The following is a 22,218-nucleotide window of genomic DNA, read 5'->3' on the forward strand; positions in this document are numbered from 1 at the left end:
AGTCAAAGGCCTATCAACTAATACCCTAATTTCAGGAGGATTTTATATATACATCTATCTATGCGTGTCTGCAAATGTTTTGTGCACATGTGTACGTATATGCATGAAATGAAGCAGTGTTTTAAAAGATAAAGTTGCACCAGGTGTCAATTTTCACACCTCTTACTAAATACGCATGGTAAAAAAACGATGCCACAATTTCATTGAAAATCCAAGCTATTGAGATCTAATCGCTGCTTAAGCTGTGGCTTTATTCAAATCTGGATCACCAATAGGGCTCGGGATGTAAATGAAGTGCAAAGAGAAATAAAGCAAAGGAAAAAAAATCTGTGATAGCCCTTTCCTTCAGCCATTTGATTCCCAAGTCCTTATCAGTCAATTAATGCATACTAAAACTTTAGTGGCAGCCTCAGTTTAACAGACCTAATAGCTACAGCAAGTCCCAAGCATTAGCCAAACAAAACACACTTTCAGCAGCCTTAATATGAGACTGAAAAAAGGTCAAAATAGACAGGCTTTACAGAATAAATCCTGAAGATCCATTCTAATTTCCACTCAAGGATCTTTTAAGCAGTTCTTGGATGCTCTTTATGGTACTTTGATCCAAGCATAGTTTCATTAAAACTTTGTGGCTTGGTATTTTTAAACCTGATAGTTTCACTAAACTAGTTCTCAAAATGTTAGCTAAGCCGCTATGCATAAAACTACTTTACTGTCATGGTGTCTTCTAATATCACCTAAGTACAGGCTGTTGCAATTTTGAAAATGAACCTTTTCTACATTCACTAGATCTCAGCTTGGGAATTTTTGCTTTCGCACTTGCAGGCTGTCTCACAGTATAAAGGGAAGGTGCTGCCTTACCCCCTTCCTCTCCCCCTCCTTGAAACCTAAAACTAAAATTAGCTGCTGTACCTTATTTGTTCTTGAAGCAAGTTACACAGTACTTTTATCCACTGTGGTTTCCAATTGCAGGATTAACACTGGATGCTAAAAAAACACCCCAGAAAAATAACAAAACATTAAATGGTGGTTTAAAATCCAGTTTAATGATGGCAGGATAAATTCCCTAAAGATCCAGGAAAACAAATGTTACTTCCCACCTTCATAACGTGGCATGTTAATAAATCTGATTTAACTGCCACAGATAAAAACCCACGTGTCTCCAGAGATTGTCCTTTGCTTCCCTGAAAGTGAGGATGGCTGAAAGGTTAGGCGACAATTTTCTTCCTTTTGCCTGGCATTCACAAAAGCCTTGATTTCTCGAGGAGCTTTTGTGGTGAGTTTGCATTACAGTAGTTAAGAGAATTACAGAAAGATGGCTTCAGAAGAGGCTGGGCTGAGTTTTTGAGAGAAATATAAACAAAGGATTATTTTTTAAAATAATAATAAAACGGAGGAGATGGGCTTCACACAGGCATCCTGTCCAGCCCTGCTCTGAGCTGAGCCAAGGGCCAAACTCCCACTAACTTTCACAGGAGCAATCTGGCCGGTACTGGGAAAAACCAGCAAAACTTGCAAGGGAGCCCAAAAAACTCCTCTGGGCTGTCGGGTGGGATACTGCTTCCACGCATGGTGGACTTCTAAAGCCAAGGTGGATCTTTAAGGCCAAAACAGGAGCTTATTTGTATAATCATACATGGAAGTGCAACTTCTGTTATCTGCAGACTCCCTGTCCCTCATGGGTACAAAATATCACGCTGAATTGGGCCTGATGCTGGTTTTAACCACAACCTGGTGGCTCTCTAGGGCTGCCCCATCCAGGGTCTGAGCCCAGGATCCCACCATCTAACCTCACCTCTGTCCCCAACACTGCCAGCAAAGGAGGCAGAAGCGAGCATGAAACCTTTTGGCGTCCAAAAACTCATGAGATATCACAGGTTTGGGAAAAAGCCTGTCCCATCAACCACTTCTTAGGCAAGGGTTGCTTTTGACTATGTTATGGAAAAGACAGCCCAGAATCTTTGTTCCTTAATTCCCTCAGATGCTCTATCAAAAAACCCTGTGAATTCCCGATTTTACGAGCAGCCGCTGCCCGGTGGGTTGGGATGAGACTGTCCCACTTCTCCCTGGGTCCCCATCACCTGGCAGAAACGGATTGGTTGTTTTCATGGCTTCACACACCTCCGACGGGTCAGCAGAAAATCCTGTCAACTGAACGTCTGACAAAAGCGTCCTGATGTCAGGTATAAAGAATGCCACCTACAGCTTAATGTCTGCAAAAAAACCCTCTGACTTCGGGCAAACAATGAACGTTTTTGTCTTCTTAATGCCCAGTATGCAATCGAGTGGAAATGCTACTTCCATCCTTAATCTACAAATGAAATTAAAGTTGTTGAAAGACACATGATAAACCAGGATCCTTTGTTTCTTACAGAAGAGGGGAAAAAATTGAAACCACTAAATATTTTAGCAGATTTACTAAATTTCCAATTAAATCTGGAATTATGGCAGAGCCTGTATCTCCCTCTCACTCCACCACACACATTTTCTATTTGAATAAAGTAGGTTAGATGCAGCGCTCCCTCCACCCACCCACCAGAGCAGGAATATTAATGAAGCAGATCCGTCGCCGTAGCGCTGGGCCAGTGGGGATGCTCGGGCATCCCTGGGCCCTAACGTGTGGGAAGGGCTGGTTTATAGGGGAACAGCCTCGGCTATCCAGAGGGAATGGGATATGCTAGGCAAGAGCACCCTCTGCCCGCTGGCAGGAGGGTCTGGCTCTATTAACATGCCCCCCATCCCTCCCCCTTCTTCCCTTTGCCGAGGAAAGGTCACGGGAAGCAGCTTACACAAGCCAGATGAGGTGGAGACCAAATCAGAACCAAGATTATATGTCAGGGACTTAAAGGCGGGAGCGGAAGAACAGCATGCAGCGCTGGTGCATGATTCCCACCTCTCATCCCACAAAGAATTTGTCGTGTCAAAGTAAGGATAATGGGCATCCCCTTGCTCCTGGGTTTCCAGTGCATGTGGCCAAGTTGGCTCAGACTTGTCCAAAAAGGTTTGAGAGACATGGATGCGTTTATAGCTCTTCCAATCTGGTCCAGTCCCGTTTGAAATGGAAGGGAAAAGGGATGTGGTGGTTGGCCCTCGCAGGAGACACAACCTCACTGTCCCCTTGCCTGCTTGGGGGAAAGGTGGGGATTTTGCCCCTGCCACAGGTCAAACAACAAGGGACAGGCAGACCCACAGGGAATCGCTGACCCTGAAGCCTCGACCAAAAAAAAGGTAACACCGGCTGTAATAACAGGGTCAGGTCTGTACTGGGCCAGGTCTTGGGTCCAGCTGGTGTGTTGTCCCCCCTCCCACACCAGCCATGCTTCAGAAATGAGGTGAGGGAAGAAGCACAAAGCAAACTTCCCCGGCCACGTCCCTCAGCTCCCAGGAATTAGTGCTTTAGAGATGCCTTGAGCTCGGCTTTTGCATTTAAGACCATCCCCTCTATGTTTTGGCTCCATGTCCCCTCTGACATCTGTGGGGATGTCAACTCAGAGGCATACAAACACCGAAGAGGCCAGGGAGACTCTCACCAGGAGCACTGCCTGCGGCGAGTGACACCCACTGCATGGGTACCACTCACAGGCACAAAGCTCTGCTCCACTCCTGCATCCTTGGACATCCCTTCCCATCTGCAGGGACAGCTGATGGATTTCCTCCAGGCTAATGCTATAGCAACATGCCTCAATGGAAAGCAACATGCAATTTTGGAAAATGTTTCCTGTCACCTGGTGAAACCTGTGCTCCTGAGGAGACCAGAGCATTTACCCACCCCTGGCTTTCTCCTCTGTTTCTCAGCCTCCAGGATGAACCAGGACACGCCACTCGCTTCTCTGAGGTGTTCGGAGCTGGGTTGTGCAGCTGCCTGCTCAGCGCACATCTTCACCATGACCCTGGGCAGCTCTCAGCACACCAAGCCTTCCTCAGAGGCACTGGGAGGCAGTTGCGTGGGACATGAGAGGCTCACAAAATTTGCCTTTGCCTCATCGCTGACCACAGATCACTTACCTTCCTTGTGCATTAGCTCAGACTTTCCCTCCCTGGACTCTCTGTGCATCGCTCCCTCCCGCTCAATCTCTGTTCTGGTCGCTTGTCGCAGTGCTCGGGGCAGGCCCCCTCCTCTTTCGTCTACACTTGGGCACCATCTTGCACAGGAGAAGGTAGTTTCTCGGTGCCACTAAAACCAAATAACAGAGAGGAAGATTCTTTTTTTGCCTTGCATAGCAGCTAAGCCCATGCAAAGTTAGTACAAGGCTTTGCCATGGCACAGAGCAGTTGAGAATAAGGCCAAAGAAATCAGCAATTGTGCTTATTTTCTCCTCTTAAAAACAGCTCAGTCGGTCCATTGCAACTTATTCCTGCTGCCTCTATTCATATCTTTTCTTCTAGGCAGCTGCCAATTGATGCAGCACGTTTGCTTTGAGTGGAATATACCAGCAGGCCTGAGCTCTGAAATGTTGTTTCGGTCATATTTCAATATTTAGCTGATACACGTCTTTATAAGGCCTGGTTTTTCACAACCTTGTACGCCAAGAGAGCTAAACAGTGTTATTTGCTTGTGGTCAGAAAATGCAAATTGCAGCTGCAGAAGGGTTTGCCACCTTGTGTGGGATTTCTTACACTGCAGATGCCCGCGCCTGAGCTGGGAACCTGGGCTCCCTCCAGCGCTGACCGAGAGAAGGGGACCCCCGACCACGCGATCCCCCCGATCTCCCTGGTGTCGCTGCGCTGGGACGGGACGGATCACCTCACGCTGTGCCGGCTCGGATGCAGCCTGGTGCCCTTCCAGGAGAACGTCCCCTGGGCTGCTGGGGAGAAAGAAGGCTGAGCTGCAAAGGGGGTCCTGCGAGGGGGGATTTGGAGAGGTGCCTTCATACCCCACTGTTCCCACCTTGGAGATCCAGTCAGGAGGCAGGTCAGGATATGTCCCATTTTCCATGAGACATCAGTAAAGCTGAAACAGAGGCAACCGTAGGAAATTCAAGGGAAACCTGCAGAGATGTGAAGTTACTATTGCAGGGAGGTGCTGACCTTCCAGAGTCACCTTCCAACCCGATCTGGACATGGCTGGAAACCATGGAAGGGTTCCCATCCTGTACCTCAGGGTCAGGACCGGAGCGGGAGGGCAGCGACGTGTAGGGGTCCCAGCAGACAGGAGCGGTAAGGCAGTTTGGGGGAGCGTGGGCCAGTAATGACAGCTCGGAGACAAGTCCTGTTAGCAAAATCCTCATCCTCTCCACCATCTCCCAGCATCATGCTTGTGACCTTGGAGAAGACCATAAGGCAAGTAAACCCATTTTTATTCTTATATTTTTGTATTTCTCTGCTGGAGTAATAAAGAACTGGGAAACAAGGACCTCAATCTTGTTTGCAGTGGTAGGTAAAGGTATATAAAACATTTTGAATAGCCACTAGCTAAATCAAAAATAGACCTAGGACACTAAAACCATTGCTGTATTCATGTTGATTTCAGGACATCTTAGCCACAAGAAATGCATCAGAAATGTGCAAAAAAAAGCAAGCCAACATGTAATTATTATGATTTTATATTTTCAGAATTTAGGTCTGAAAATTCAGAGGTGGATTTTTTTTTTTTTATACCAAAATGTATAACTTCTCATTTTGAACAGGGATAGTTTCCATTTTAAAATGGACTTATTAGGAAGAAAGCTGTGAAAGCAAAAGGTTCAAATAATCCTTCAGATGAGGCAAATCATTTCACTGCTGGCCGAAGGAAATGTTTCAACAACAGAAAAGATGACCTAGTCTAATCTGACTGCCCTCCAAACCCAATAATTTCCATAATTCCTTGTGGGAATTCCTCCTTGTCATTGCCATGTAAATGGTAGAAATACCCACTACCATCAACCTGTCCTGGATACCTCGGTGGGAAGTGGACAGCCCTGGACACCAGGACATTCACCTTGGCTAATGCTGGAGGAAGAGCTGCAGAGGAAAGGTCTCCGATGGAGGATGCGGACAGGCTAATGAGAGCCCTTTGCCGGAGCAAGGGTCCCAGTGCCATGAGCTTGTGGAGGGCAAACAGCCTCTTCTTACCAAGGGACGAGGACACAAAACCTGCTTGTAATGGGTTCAGTCAATCTCCATGGCTTTTACTCCCTCTAAGGGGAAAAGGAATTACCTGCCAGTGGGCTTGTGGGGAAAGCACTGCTGCAAATTTCCAACATATTGGATGAAACTCCACCAAAGGGAAGGGCAAGAGCAGCCTTCCCTCCTCCTCCTCAGGCCCTGCACCTCCAGTTTTGGGGGTCTCGGGTCGGTCACAACAGAATAGCAGCACCCATTGCTTTCCTGCCTCAATAGAGCTGTGGGTTTCCACTTCTCACCAGTCTCAAGCTTGGTAGAAGGTGTGGGAGGCATTTGGGGTCTGAGGGACAACATTGCCAACCCAACAACGATTGCACAATGGCTTGGGATTGCAAGAGTTCTTGGCATCTTGTAGAGATCTCCAAGTAGACCTTGAACCCCAGCCTGGATTGGGGACTCAGTAATCTCTGTCCCTAAAAACAGAGTCAACAGAGGTCTAGGACAACTTGCTCCTGCAGGTCATGTAGGCACTACCACGGGTTGTGTGATTAAACAGCAGCACTGAGTTTGCAAAGCTGTCAATCCCATACCTTTCATCAGCACTTAATTCACAAAAAAAAAAAAAAAAAAAAAAAAGCCATACCAGCCCTTAAAAGCTTTGGAGCTGCATTTCTCATGGCTGCAATAATACTTACTTACAATATGGACTCTAGCTGCTTTTTATGTAACTGCCGCTCTTAATCAGCTCAGTATTAGCAGCTCTAACCTGCTCTTGCTTGATTTATTTTATTTTATTTCTAAAACAAACATAGATTTACAATCTCTCTGATTTCCCAGCTTTTATGCCACTCCACTGAGGCGCTTTAAACATCTCATTTATCTCCCATACGTTGGGAAATTACAACCCCCTCCTCTCCAAAACAAACAAGCAAGCAAAAAAACCTCCAGCTAAAATCTACACAGTTGGAAAGTGTTGATTTAAACAATAACCCTGAAACAAGATAGGGAGAGACTAGAACATGAAAACAGATTTTTTTTTTTTTCCTTGCACAGATTGAGCTCTGAGGTTGTTTGCATCAAATGTTGACTTGTTCCGAGGCAGCATCTATTTGTATGTTGTGAAACTGGAGGGAAGCAGTGTGAAATATATCTTTTTCAGTCGTTTGAGAAAGACTGCACTGTTGCATTTGTTCTAGCACACGTTTCCCTCTCCTTCCCTTCCTGCCCACTTCATCCGTACTTGTGCAAAGGGGGCTGGAAGCAGTGGGAATAATTTGAAGTATCGGGCTTTCCGAACGAGGTTTGGATGGGAAGCACGTTAGCATTTTTTCTGATCTGTATCATTTATCAAAAAAATTCTTCCCTAATCAGACAGATGATTTAAGGGTTATGCGTGTTCCTGTTTGAGGTGTTTGCTGAATACAAAGGGCTGTACTTAAGAAGAATATCTACCCATTTTGCACTAGCGAAAGCAATGCTGTGCACCAACGTCCTAGTCTGTTTTGCTAATTGCATAATTCACTGAATGAAAATAATGGTGGGCTTTTTTTTAAATTTTTGTTGTGTTAGACTTCTCTTACGTCTTTTCCCCATCTCTCTCCTGCCTAATGCAATCATAGATTCTTTATGCTGTAGTATGCGAAACTAATGGGAAACTTTCTCTTCCCAATTGCTATTTTGTTACATATAAACAAACAACTCACATTTTTCCATAAATAAAAGGGACAATATTCCCCTCCCTATAACTGTCTTCAACCTTATTTTTTTTCACTCTGTAACAACATTTTTATTTACCCACAGAAAGCCATGCAAAAGTACTGCTGGTAGAACATGATACTACAAGATACATCACCTCCCTATTAGCAGTCAAGGTTTGAATTTTTAATTCAAGATAACATCCAAACACTGAACCAGTTCACTGTACTTTAACGAGCAAACCCAGCAATTTAACAAAACATAAAGCGGGCAAAACATGAAAGTCTCCTATGTATTGATGGAGGGGGGGAATAGTTATAAATCTAAACCCTCCATTCCAGACCACATCCCCAAATGTAAATAAGCACACAAGCATGTAGCTACATATTTTGACAGAAATAATTACAAACAGCCTTATCAGCAGTGGCGAATTCGGCAACGCACACATCATTTATCCGTTGTGCCCTCTGCTGGATAGAGCACACAAGGCAAGCAATATTATTTCCAATTAATTTTTGGCATCATCACTTGGCATCTGCTTTAGGAATGCAAAGCGTGAAATTTGTAGTAGCAGGTTTAATATTTGATCCAGCCAAAAATATTTTTGCTACAAGGACTTACCTTTGGTAGTGTTTTCCTCCCCGCTCCCCCCTCCTCCACTCCATGTTGTTTCGTTGCCACCGAGCCTTGTTTACGGTCCAAATGAAAAAATCTGCCACCGAACACCATACGTGGCAGGAATAATTTCATGCTGTGCAAAATTTGTTTCATTTCACATCCTGTAAGAATAATTACTTAGCATAATGCCACTTAAGCTGCATTTCTAGCTGCAAACATTAAGGAAATGGTAAAAAGCTAGATCCTGGTTTGGAGAAAAAAGGGTATTTAGGGGTCACTGGGGTTTCTTAAAACCAGTCACTTTTAACACCAGGGAGAACAAGGAGAATTCAAATGCTATAAATGATGTCACTGAATTTAAAAACACAATAAAAGCCAATATTTTCAATGATATTCGAGGTCACCCGTGTGCTGGGGCACAGGGATAGGACACTGCCTTCAGAAACACAGGACAGAACACCTGGGCCATATTGCCCACATTTCTCATATTTCCCATGTTTTCTGTAATTGAGTTTATTTAAAGGTGACAATTACCCAAACAGTCCTAAATAAAATAGCAACTGAAGAAGCTAGATCCTCCTCATGTCATCTCATTGACTCTAATTTTTATGTGATGGAAAACAGGACTCATTAGGTTTGGAGGAGAGTCGATGTGATGGATGAGCAGGGTGTATTGACCAAATACCAGCATAAGTTGTGCAAAAAATACCTTAGCACTTCGGGGCAGTGTGATACGCCGTGCCAAAGGAGGCTCCGACCTCCCTCCTGGGCTCCACAAGAGAGAAAAATCCTCTTTCGTATATAGTCAGAATTATTCATGGTTCGCTCTTACCTTGTAGAAAACCAAACTGCAGCCTTCAATCACATGCAAGATTGGCATGGTCTAATTGAATTAGTTCAACGAAGTTTAAGGATCAAAATTGTGATTGTGGATTTTTAAAAAAATCCAGTTTTCTTGATGCCAAACCACAGCTTGCAATCAAGTAGCAAATTCTTACCTTTTCTTTCCCAAATGTTGGCAGAAATAAGCTCTTACAGAGAACTTCTCTGGAGAAGTACCTTATCCCCCTTGGTTTTTAACTAGCAATGACAACACTCATGTACGCCAAGTATCCAGGCTGACCTTCATCTTCCTCAAGGCGACTGTGTCTCTTCCTCACTCACCAGCAAACCCCACTTTTGCCGTAGTTTGACCAAGAAGGATTTACTGACAAAATTCACTGATAACCAGTATGTTTGCATTGGGTTTGTTCAACCTGACAAAAGGCGAAATCTCAGATTGGTTAGAAGCAGGCAGTGAAGGATCGCTGGATGGATGGAGGCTGTCAATCACTGCGCACCATCTCCAACCAGCCCCCCGCTGACACAAATTCCCCCAGCTCCACTCATCTGAATAAAGTTATTCCAATTTATACTCATCCCTTTTTTTCATTCTGTTTTGAACAAGCCTTTATTGAAATGTCAAGTTTGAATATACCAGGAGTGTCAAGAGGCAGCAAGGAAGAAATAATACATTTTAGGAAAAAAATAGCCACAATTTGGCCATGCAAGTCCTTCTTGTGGCCTGAAAGAGGTAGCAGATCCTCCCTGGGGAGGCTTTATGAGCAGCAGAGTTCTTCAGGTGCCATTTTTTTTAAGTGGCTTTACTGCTAAATCAAAGGCCATGACAAAAAAGGCCCCCAAATCCATCCAAAATCATGCTCCTCTTAGGTGTTTTTTCCCCAAAGTTCAGCAAGCTGCTGCTGTATCTGACCGGCAGTGATGTGTTACAACTCTAAATATCCAAGAGCACTCAAACACTCCTGTAGAAGGGACAACACGTGGAGGACGCGGTGCCACCAGTGCCCTCCATCCTTCCTGTGTGGCTCTTCGTGGCCACGGAGCCGGGCAGTGTCTCACAGCCACCTGGCAGGGGCAACACCGTGAGCGCTCGCTCCGGCTTCGTTGGGCAGATCCAAACCAAACAGCCTTTCGGAGGGTACTGAACATGATGTCTTCCTTCCCTACTGCGAGCAGTGCAGGAGCTTTAGCCGCCTGTTTGCTCACGTAGCGCCGTGCCGAGCTCCCTGGAAAGGTGGCTCCGGCTCCAGCATGGGTGGGCTTTGCTGGGGTACACACATTGGCATCCCAGTGGAAGATGGAGCACCTTGTTTCATGAGTAACCCAGATGCAGAGGCTGGGGAACACATCAATAGGATATTGTGCTCTAAAATCCCCAGCTCGATGTCTTCCAGGCTGAGGTGGCCCACAATGTTGTCATTTATCATGCATTCACAACTTGGCAAAAGTCTTATTCTTTATTTACAGTATGCAATGGGGGACTTAGGGAGAGAGGGCAATAGGTATGTTCAAAATAATGCAGCATCTACCAACATTAAAAAACAATTCACGCGAGAACATCCAAGTGCCTCCAGACTGAAATATTTTCCGTCTATAAATCCCATCACCAAAACCAGGGATGACTCAAGGGCAGCCAGAATCATCCCTAGGCATATGTAAACCTCAGCACTGCCCTGCTCAACCTTCGAGCAGTTGCAAACTGTCAAGGACAATGATGCCACCTTACAAATCATCTCCCAGGCTGCTTGCAGGAAGCCTGGCCCATGAGCAGGTTTTGGGAACGCATGCCTACACATGTAAGACACGTGGATTTCAACTGCGTTTCAGGATGGATCGCCCTGCACAGCGTCTGGCTCCATGAGTCTCTTTTACAGAGCAAATATAAGTTGCCAACATCCTCATGAAGGACAAGCCCAACAATTTAGCATTGCCTCTTTTTTTTTATATATATATATATGTATTTTAAATACCACATCGAATCGCAGTGGGATTTGGGGGTTTTGTTTCAATGGTGAGGCAAGAATTTGCTGATCCTCCCCGTGGCAAAGTTACTTTCAAGTCAGTGAAAGTTCTTGGCCCGCGATGAAAAGTCTTTGCCAATTAGCGCTCAACAACTTCAATTCATCCCTCCTGGTTCAAGATGAGTAGGAACCTAATAAGGCTGCGATAAAAGGGCAAAAGGCACCGAGTACCCAAAGGGGATTAATGGGCTCTTCCATTTATTTGTCTTCCTAACAGCTGAACTGTTACAAGTATTGACGGTCTTCAAACGCCCGGGCGCCGGGGTCTCCAATGGCCATCTCCAGCTCCGCGGCCCCGAGGGGCGAGGGCTTCCCCCTGGGCGATGCCAAAACCAACAAAGCCCCGGGGATCAGGTAATGAAACTTCAGCTTTTCCCCCCTCCCCTCTTTGAGATTTATTTACTGGCAGCTGACAAGGGGCAAATTCAGCTGGAATTGTGTAGTCAAGGCCCTGTCAAGCCTTCAGAGGCACCCTTATGTCGAATCACCTTCCTGACTGGCATGTCGCTGAAAAGCCCTCGGCGCTGGTCCTTAACAGCTCCCGACAGCACAAAGGACACTCCAGACAGATGCCTACATGGCATCCTGCAGCATTTTAAAAGAGAATTAGTGGTTTTAATTATGGTCGTCGTATGAAAGGAAACCATGCAAGCTCGGCAGGAGACCTTTGATCAAACCCTTTTGCTAGCACAATGCCGCGGAACTGTGACTATTCCTAGCAAGGGGCCTTTTCTCGCTGAATGACTCACCAGTGATCTTTGAATGCAGACAAGTTCCTCGCCCTCCCTCTTCATTAGCGAGCATTTCTATACAGGCCCTATATAGCGCGCGGAGTCTCGGAGCTATACAATGGGGGGGAAAAAAGAATCCCTACAGATTCTGGCCTCTACTTAGGAAGTGCTGAAGGACTCTGAGTGACTTTATTCATTAAAACAGGTTGCTATTAATTAACTGTCATAATAAAATAAAGAACTATTATTTGCATTTCTTAGTGCGCTCCCTTTAGTAATATGTATAAAAGATGCTTGTAACAAAAATGAATTTATAAGGGAGAAAAAACCCTCAGAAGTCTTTTTTTTCCTCCTCCCCCTTTTTTTTTTTTTTTAAGGTCTAGGCAGCAGGAGCCTGACTAATTATTAGGACCCGTTTTGCAAGAGAACAAATAGAGGTAAAACACAAATATGAAAGTAATTAGGAAAATGCAAAATCCTGTTTACTTGGCAACCGATTCATGCAACTGAGACTAACGAAGAGCAAATCAGCTTTGCTTGTTTGATAAACTTAAGGGTGCCACCTAAGAGGAGCTGATAAAAATTAAACTTCTGCCAGCATCCCTCAGCACGGCCTTTAAGCGAAAGGCTCAGAAACATCCACGCAACTTCTTCGTGTGCAAGCGCCAGCAAATCTCATTTGAACAGATTCAGGGGGAGGAATTTTCTGTCTTTTATCTCTGTTAAATATTTTCCCCTTCGCAATCGGCCACTGGTGGTATCTCGGAGCTGAACACCCAGCCCAGACACCCCTATCACATGTGCACACGATTCATACCGACACAGCACGCGGGAACGCCACGGCTGCAACCAGTTCTGCTTTGCTCCCTAAAAAAGCATCCCGTTTCCACTGCTCTTCGCACCTGGGAAGGCTTTTGCCAGTGGGAAAGTTCTCCTTGCAGTTTGCGTCGCTGCTTATTACAATATACGACGATACGTTTACTCGATGTGGGCTGCAGGCTGGGATACCTTTGTCCAGCCCCTCTTTTCCCCTGAGTAGATAGTGGAATCCACAAAAGCTTCCAATTATTTCAAGACTATGCAGCTAAGGAGGGGCATCTACTAAAGATAAAGAAAACCCTCAGCTCAGTATATTTGCTTGAATGGATTTTCAATAATGCAGGTAACAAAAGCATTCAAAAATTGGATTCCTAATGCTTTTCTGTGAGGCTGAAGGACTGATTTTGAGAAGGGAGAAGAAAGCCAGCCCTGAGAAAGCTGCACGGAGGAATGTATGATATTCCCCCGCTCTGTACAAACACTTCTGCGGGGACTGAGGAGAAGGAAGAGATTTAAGTGAGGCACGGTCGCCCTGAAATGTAGTCAATTACAACACAAAGGGTTAAAATGACGCCCCTGAACCGCTCCTCTTCCTTCTCTCCCCTCCGCTTTGTGGCTTTGCAACCCAGAAGCCGTAGTTTTCTTTCTTTTTATTGCTCATTTCTCATCTGCTGTTTGTTCAGGAATCATTTAGAGAAGTAATGGGGGGAATTGCTATGGAAATCATACTATGAAAATAAATCAGACTGAGAGGGAGAAAAAGAAAGGATGTTATTTTGCAACTGGAGTTAGAGATTCCTAGACGGCAGCTTGATTTTTATACAGGCAGCATTCAGTGAAAGTCAATCTGGGAAAATTCAGCACTTGGAGAGAATGACAAAGAAGTATTCTATGCTTTTAAAGGGATCTATTAGGATTAGATGACACACGAGCCTAAATCTGCACCTCAAACTACAGCCCAACAGAGCATCCATGTGCAACAGCCCTCGCTCCTGCGCACACCCTGACCTGCTCCTCCAAGCCTCTGGGAAGCTTCCAGAGGTGCCACTCAGTAACATGACCTTTACAGAAGTACTTCTTTCTTCTCTGAAAATTTTACTAGTCCAAATGAAATCCTGGCCTGGCAGCAGTTTGTCTCCTAGAAAACATTGGGCTGAGATCTCACAGAACCGCAGAACAAAGTATGAAAATTTAGATGAACACAACTTTCCAATAACAATAACAGAGTTTTGGGTCTGTTTTAAGCATTTGAAGCACATGTTAATTGACAACATTTTGAAAAACATGTTTCATGTCTTTTTTTTGAAGAAGAAAAAAAATTTGTGTCTTTTTTTTTGAAAACAAGTAGCTGAGCCCTTGTTAACCAAGTTGCTTGGCTTTTGGGGTAGACTGAAAAGCAGGATGGATTCACGCTCTGTTCTTTTGGTTAAAGCTCCTGACATCTCTAAAATGGCAGTTCTGGCATCCCCAGTACCTGCGAGGACGTGGCAGAGCAGAAGAGCATTACAGGCTCGTGCAGAAAGAGGCCACAGCACCGATGCCACGAGCCACGGGGAGAGCAGTGTCCCAGGGGAGCTGCTCTCGTGTCCCCGGTGCAGGACCCCAGCACCGTGGTCCCTCTGCCCCAGGTGGAAGCAGCACAGGAGATGCCACGCTGCTGCCTACGGCCACGGTGCTCTGCAGGAGAAAATACACAACTTGCTTGCTCGCTATTGGAAAACTAGAGCAATAAAGTCTATCCCAACAAAAAATCCCAGTGTAATGAAAATAACCATCCCTGCAAAGCAAGGAAGGCAGAAAGAGCTGGGTTGGTCTCTACTCACCATCCCGTGCCAGGAGAACATCGTGTCTGCAGCACCGCGGGCACAGGCACAGCCAGGGGACAGAGCACATCTGAAACAGCGAACGATCACGTTCCCTCAAAGGGCACCATCCCACACGCTTGTCCTGATGGAAACCTACCTAACCACGCTGCCCTGTGACCATAAAACCACACAGACACAGCACAGCTACAGAAAAATGTCTGTCGAAAACCTCTTGGCTCAGAAACCTTTAAAGGCTAAATACATTTTTTGCATCTATAAAGGCTGCTGCTTTCATAAACAAAACTAAAAGCTCTTCACAGTACAACAGATTCATAGGTTTCCTTTAAAACTCTCCTTTTTGAAACCCAGTATTTTATTTAGCGATGAGCTTTTTTTCCCCCACACAAAACAACACAAACAGTTAATTTGGCAACAGCAATCAAAGACCAAACAACAGTAAGTTCCTGCGGAGGCAATCACACTTGATTTCTTCTCTGCTGCCATTTCTGTCGTCTTTTAAAACCATTCTCACGTTGTCAAGGACTAATTCAGATTTTAAGTCCTGACTTCAAAATCTCAGCACTTCAGCAGGCAGGCGGAGGACCGGGCACTACCCAGCTCCTCGCCTCAGATCTTCTTTCCTTTTCCTCAGCCCCTGCAGCTCTTTCTTCAGGTGCTCCACAGCCTGCAGAATATCCTGCCGCTGGGGATCGTCCTCCGCTTTCTCGGCGTACAGAAGGAAATGTTTCACAGTTTCGGAGAGCAACACTTCGGGATCCACGTCCACCCGATGGAGACGCAACATCCTCTCGCAGGCGATGGCGTAGTTTTTGTGCCAGTTCACCGGGTGATTTGGATGAGAGTTGACAATTTCTTTGTATGACTGTTAAAGGGACAAAAAAAAGGGGGGGGGGGCACAAATTAATTGAACGAAGGAGACCATCAGCTCTTAACAGTGCTTCAAAACTGCTCGTAAAGGAACAGATACTATTTAGATGTCCAAGTCCAGAGTGGGAGCATTTCTGTAACTCGCTCCGAGTTTGCCATGCGATGCGCGATAGCGTGAATCAGAAATCCGAGGGGGGCTGCAATGTTTCCCTTCCTACAGCAGCTGTTTGTTTAGAAACATTACAGATGATCGTGATAACCCCACCGCACATCACGCGCTTCCCCAAGAGAGGCGTTACACCAGGCTAGGGAAAAAAAAAGAGGTTTAACTGCTGCGCCTGGAAAGACATTTACTCAGTATTTCAGGAGATCAGGACATCTTCCACAGGACTTAAGCAGACTGTTGACTTAAGTGGGAGTATTCCTAAGCTCAACAGCAGGCACGCACCCAAGAACTTTGCAGAACAGTTTGCTGCAAAGAAGATGGAGACTCCCTTTTTACAAGGAGTCCCATGGTGAGGACAAGGGGTAACGGGTACCAGTTACGCCCAGGGAGATTCCGATTGGACACGAGAGGTAAATTTTTCACAATGAGGTCAATCATTGGAATAACCTCCCCAGGGAAGTGGTTGACTCCGCTACGCTGAACACGTTTAAGACTCAGCTGGACATGGTGCTGGGCCATCTCCTCTGGATTGTGCTAGAAAGGTTGGACCAGATGATCCTCGAGGTCCCTTCCAACCTGGTATTCTATGATTCTATGATTCTATGAACAGCAAAAATCACAGCAAAACGGGCAAGAGTTGAAAGGAAACTATTTGTTGACTCTTTCCTGGGGTACGAAACACTCCTCCTCTCTGCTGACACACACTGATCGTTTTGTGCACCTCTTGGCATCTCGGGCAGCCCAGTATTTCCAGAGATACCTACACCAGCTTATGGGTGTTATTCTTTGGTGTGAAATGCAGCAGAATTAATTTGCAGTGAGAAGACCGTCGGATTTTACACTTGCTGGCTCAGATGCACGGCTGTGTAATGACAGAGGGGATAAGTGCATAGAGTGACTTCAGGACAAGCAATCTCTTGGCATGGGTTTGGAGCCCAGCACAGACAACATAATTATAGCAAAAGCAGGGTGTCGACTGGTTAGCTTTTGGCATCCTCCGTGACCAAGGGGGCAAGTGGGAATGGATAAAATCCCTGAACAAATCTCTTTGAATCTGCTATGCTCCCAGTTTGGATGAAGAAGGTAGAATGCAGATTACAGGACCTATATGGAAACACCGTATTTCTGTGGACTCCAGAAATTAAAAAAAAAAAGAAAAAAAAAAAAGGATGGAGACTGCAGGGAGCATTCATAACCAAAATATATAACTTACGGTGTACGCAAATGTGTAAAGTTGTGATTTCATTTCTGCAGTCACACTGGCAGTTTCTGCAAGGTCAAATATAAAGAAAGCTGTTTTCATCCTGGAAAAACAAGAAAAACTTCCATACAATAACTGCATAACATAACCAGCTTACATCACGTGGTTATACACATCTTCAACACCTCCATGTATGGGACAGTGCACCAGCATCTCCATTTGAGTCATCAGTGATACAAATTTCTCTCCATGATGTATTTTCTCACCCTGTGTCCCAACTACCCTCTGCTCCTTCGAGATACTTGGAGCAGAACCTTTTGGTGAACAAAACCACCACTTTCCTGAAGGATTTGCCAGAGGCCATGCATGCTTCATTTCATTCTGCCAACCTTTTCCTTCTAAAGCTTGGCCCATTTACGTCCAATAAGGCCATGCACCATCAAGCTGCCCGCTTTGGTGTGTATTTCCACGCCAGTGAGTTGGCATTGCCGGCCGGCTGTTGAAAGAGAGCAAAGGAGCATCACCTGGCTTGCCACATCTCCTCGTTGGCGACAGCTTCCCAGGAAGAGGGCTCGAAACTAAATTGGAATGAGAATAAAATTCAGCCATCCGATCCATCTCACTGTGTTTCACTCACCGCGCAATCAACCCTTCCAACCCAGGCAGCTACAGACCTCCCAGGCAGAAGAAAACCCGTCACGAAGCCTATGGCTCTGACAGCAGGGAATTCAGCTGATCTCATTCCTAAAACTTTATTCCTCTCTCTCCATAGAAGGAGCCCCTGGTATTGCAGGTGTTTCACAGCATCCTAGATATCCTCAAAGTGAGAGATGCTTTTTACCATCCGTCACAGTTCAGTCTATGACATTTAAAGCTTTGGATGTCCCAAGTCCTCAATGTTTCTTGGCTCCTGATCAAGTTTTAAGATCAGAATTGGACCTGTTATTTGACTAGAAACATCCTCTCTATTTTTAACACTAATAAAAATACCACTTGCAGATTTATTGTATGTTCCAGAACACAAAACATTATGATTACGGCTCATGTTTAATTTCTCTAACACTGCAATGGATGTGGTTATGCTGCTGGCAGACGAATGATGAGCAGGAAGGAGGAGCCGCGCCTCTGCCTCGTACCTGCCATAGTCTTCGGTCCAGTTATAGAGATTTCTTGTAAGATGAATCCACTCTCCCGGGTCAAAGACAACATCGGAAGGAACCAACTTTTCACACGTACCCCACGGCCAGAGCGAATAGCTCCTTCTCCAGGTTGAGTCCCCTTCGTGAAGACCTATGCAGACAAACACTTCCTTACTGCCAAAAAAAAAACCAGAGAGAGCAGTCGTGAAGCCATGCCAGAGACCGTGGGCCACCCCGCGTGCTTGAGCAAACCACGCACCCCACGCCAGGGGACAGGTCTGAAGCACCACAACATTTTCTGCGGCATGGATTCCTGTCCAGACCATTTTACGTCGCAAAGGGGATGTCTCTGGGTCAGTCTGCAGAACAGCTCTCCTGCTGCAAGCCAACACCCCATCTGGCATTGCACATCTTGTGCAGCCAGCACAGGAGACACATCCGCTCCCCTATGTTGGACTTCACAAACATGCCAGAAGCCGTCGGAGAAGTCCGTTTCTTCCCGACGGCACCTGGCAATGCTCTTCTGCCTACCCACACTCGCAAGGCTCACCCTGGCTAGTCTAAATGCAGATGCTATTCTTATTCATGTGAGTATCTAATCCTTTCTCCACTCTTACTAAGCTATTTTTATATGATGATTATTCCTGGAATACATTCATTCTATGCTAATCAGCTGGCCACAATGTTCACGAAGGAGCAGCAGCAGCAATTTGCTCTCCAACCATCGTCATTTTGAGTACACGGGAATATTCCTTTTTTTGTGATGAACTGTATCAATAACAACAAAAATAATCAGTAAATACTCTCTGCTGATCACCTTCTTATTTTCCCTTCCTAAAAACCAAACCAACCTCAAAACAAGCAACATTATATCCAAACGGAGTTACTTCTGCATAGGTATTTGCTTTAATTGCAAAAATAATCTCACCACCGGGGAGGAAGTCAGTGGAGAAAATTGGTCTTTTGGATGCAGTACCAAGCTGTTCCATAAACAATTTCAAGAAAAAAAGGTCGAAGATTTTAGGAAAGCTGTTACATATGAAAGAAATGCTTACTGTTTATTTACTTTGAGGAAACGATGGAGATTAAAAGCAAGTGTCCCATCGGGTAATACTCCTTCCACAGGATTCCACCGGTTCCCAGGAAAATAAACGCCAGGTAAATGCTTTGCCAGCTTGGGTAAATACCATTCATAAGTCATCATCTATCACCGAAAATATAAGCAAAATTAAAACAAGAAACAAAGTTTTCATCCATTTTACGTCCAGAAGTTGCAGAAAATTATTTCTGCAGGAGGAATGACTCTATTTGCTCAGCGAGGTCACCTCCCATTTGAGCAATTGCCTGGGACCACACCATCAGACCGGGTCACCGGTGGTTTCTGATCAGAGGCACGTGGTCCTCCCTCTTGAGGGGGCAAAGGAAACACAAAATAACTACTGCTGCGAAGAGACACAACAAGGTTTTGGTTTGGTTAAATACGAGGCCTTGGGCTTTGGGTTTCTCAGTGAGTCACAAACCCTGGCTGCAAAGCCAAGTGCAAGGACTGACGTGGCAGTGGAAGCGTCAGTGTCCCCTTCTGTAAGGGTTTTTTTCTTCTCCCATTTCTCAGGAAAAAAGGAAAGAGTGTAACCACCACCCAGGGACACACAGCACCTCCGTTTTATTGTAATAGCTAGAGGCACAAGCTGCAAAACCACCTTTGGGGGACCAAGACAACACAAGGGATGCAGGGAATGAGCCTCAGCATGGTAAAGCCCTTGGGAGAAACCCCAAAGCTGCATCGCCCACAGGGCAACTGCTGACCTGCTGCTCTCCAGGCTGCTCCCAGCAGCCTTCTGCTGCCCCAACATCTGTATTTCGGGGCAACCGCAGAAAACAGCAGGGATAAAGCTTCCTCAGCAAGGCAAACATCAGCCCTGTGCCACATCTGGATATCTGCTGTGATGAAGGACTTGGGCTGTCCCTTCGCCCTACCTGCTATTGCCTCCCTCTCGGCTTTTTGGGCTTGAATGGGGCCTGCACACCACACTCCATCCCAGAGCTACCCACAACCCTTTAAAAAAACATTGATTTTATTTCTGCATCATGAGTTTTATTTGAACAAAGGCACCCCCTCGAGGAAAGAAAGGAACAACTGAACTTTTGCTTCCCATTTTTACATCTGCCTGTTGCCTCTTTTAATATTACTTTCTGAACCTACCTCCTGGTCCACTAAGGTGATATCTGGCCTCATCCCTTCGCAATAATGAACGTAACGAAGAGCATTGCCGGGTAAGTCTCCTCTTAGCAAGATCACTGCACCCGCCGGCATAGAGGACAGCAGATTCCTTCCGAACTTATCAACAACATAGTTGTTGCTCTGATCACAAGCGCTTAAGAGAACAGATAAAAACCAGTATATTAAGAACAGGTATTTGTATGGCTTTGCATATCCTCAGAACAATTTTATGCAATAGGCATTGACAGGTGAAGTCCTTTGCCCTGGTCAGATCTTGCTGAAAAGCATCATCTCCATTTACAGAGAAACCAAGATAGAGAATGAAGCATTTCGACTACAGTCCCCCAGCAACCAGCACCAGAGACAGGAGCTGCTACAGTTTTGCCAAAATACACATTCACTGCATGCCTTCACCTTAATTCTGATTTTTTCTTGGGCTAAACCTGAAGACTTGCAGTTGGAGCTGGAAGTGCCAGTACAGCAACGGTTCTGTAAAGCATTTGAAATCCTCCCCATCCTTTTAATGCTTTTAATTAAGCACTAAAAAGCCAAGTTTTTGTAACATCAGGCAGAAGTAGGTGCACATTACCTGAGATTAGATCCTTTTTGTTACACAATTGCGTGTTGCACACGCTGCAGGTACGGACTCAAGAAGAGGACACTCCATGACATGGCTCAGGACATGAGCTATGACTGGCTCACCTATGGACCAGCCTTTGGGAAAAGATGTGTGCGAAGGAAGGATTCCCGAGTATGAATTTCTGCATGTTCTACGCTTCACCAGTTGGTCAACCTCTGCCTGAGCATCCCCTACTACTACACTGATTCTTACCCAAGCCACTGCAGAGTCTTTGGTGTGGTTATGGGATAAGGAAGGCCTGCACTACATGTAACTCTTCAAAAATGAAAAAAACCAATAAAAACCCCAGGGCACAAGGTTTCCGGAAGCAAAGCAAGGGAATGAGGTGACTGTTCAGGCGAAGTGAATTCTGCAAACCTTCTTAGGAAATAAACCACAGATTTATGAGTTTCTTTCATTAGAAGTTTACATATCCATAGTTTTCTTCCTTCAACCTACATAACACCCCCATTTACAGCCTGGAGCTGGTGCTTGGTGATTTTTAGGGAGATCAAACAAGGGAGTCCCACAGGCTGTGGCCACGCAAGCTTAGGTGGGATGTGAAAAGTCCCCTTCCCACTTCAAGACAAGGACAGAAGCCCCAGCAGCAGGGTGGGGGGTTTATAGGAGCACCCCAACCGCACAGCACCCCGCAGCCCTGCGAGGCTGCAGCGAGACATGCGCCCGGGGGATTTGTTACCTGTAATTTGCCCAAACTTGAGAAGCAACGAGAGCGAGAGCAGAAAGCCACTCCAGCCACGGCAGTGCCCGGCTGCCCTGCGGCACAGCGCTGCCGACCGAGGTGAGCGCGGCCAGCCCCAGCCCGGCCAGCACAGCCACCGCCGCGTTGCTCTGCAGCCAGAATCGCTCCACCTAGGAAACAAAATCCCAGAGACCCTATGCCTGTTTCCCCAGCTATAAGGAAACAGAATATGCAGCTGTATTTTTGCACCTTACACAGCTCCAAGTACAACCACCTGCTCCTGATTAGGTGGCTTCTTCTAAAAGTTAACACCCCAGAGCAATTTTTGAGTGCAACTTACCACACCCAGAAACAGAGGTTTTGTAATATCCAAATTTGCTCTCCAAGCGAAGAAAAGGGAATAAAGACAGAGCATTCCAGCAAAGAGCCAAATCACGGATGATCTCTGCTGCTTTGTCCTACAAAAAAAAAATAACGTAGTGCTCTAGAGGCATGATGAAAAAGGAGACAAAAGCTCTATGTGCTTGAAAACCTCTATCTCTCTGCATACTTAAATGCATTTAATACAAGGAGCCGATGAGCCTTTCCTTACCTTTGCAATTCAGGAAACTTCTGTTTTCAACGCAGAAAACCATCAGGATTTCAAGATTTTTAAGCTTGCCATCTACAAAGCCACAGGGTTGCCAGGAGCAGGGATATTTTACCCT

The 22,218-nt window shown here is 45.6% G+C and overlaps 1 protein-coding gene across 4 annotated transcripts in view; it reads right to left on the reverse strand.

The window, feature by feature from the left end:
- Positions 1-12,326: 12,326 nt before the first annotated feature.
- Positions 12,327-22,218, reverse strand: part of TMEM260 (transmembrane protein 260) — a 37,707-nt gene continuing 27,815 nt past the window's right edge. Inside the window, exons 9-16 of one of the 4 annotated variants that reach the window (XM_087748067.1) lie at positions 21,852-21,969; positions 21,509-21,681; positions 20,172-20,343; positions 19,035-19,172; positions 17,966-18,119; positions 17,354-17,407; positions 16,842-16,897; positions 12,327-15,457 (exon numbers count right to left, since the gene is read on the reverse strand). In XM_087748067.1, coding sequence (XP_087604193.1) covers positions 15,185-15,457; positions 16,842-16,897; positions 17,354-17,407; positions 17,966-18,119; positions 19,035-19,172; positions 20,172-20,343; positions 21,509-21,681; positions 21,852-21,969 — 1,138 coding nt within the window. In that variant the 3' untranslated portion in view covers positions 12,327-15,184. Of the gene's footprint in view, positions 15,458-16,841; positions 16,933-17,353; positions 17,408-17,965; positions 18,143-19,023; positions 19,173-20,171; positions 20,344-21,508; positions 21,682-21,851; positions 21,970-22,218 lie in introns of all 4 variants that reach the window. The other 3 variants (XM_087748066.1, XM_087748068.1, XR_015702410.1) reach the window with 3 other exon arrangements.

Source organism: Nipponia nippon, unplaced genomic scaffold, assembly GCF_047370975.1.
Source record: "Nipponia nippon isolate SJK-2023a ecotype South Korea unplaced genomic scaffold, ASM4737097v1 scaffold_11, whole genome shotgun sequence".
In the NCBI taxonomy this organism is placed as follows: domain Eukaryota; kingdom Metazoa; phylum Chordata; class Aves; order Pelecaniformes; family Threskiornithidae; genus Nipponia; species Nipponia nippon.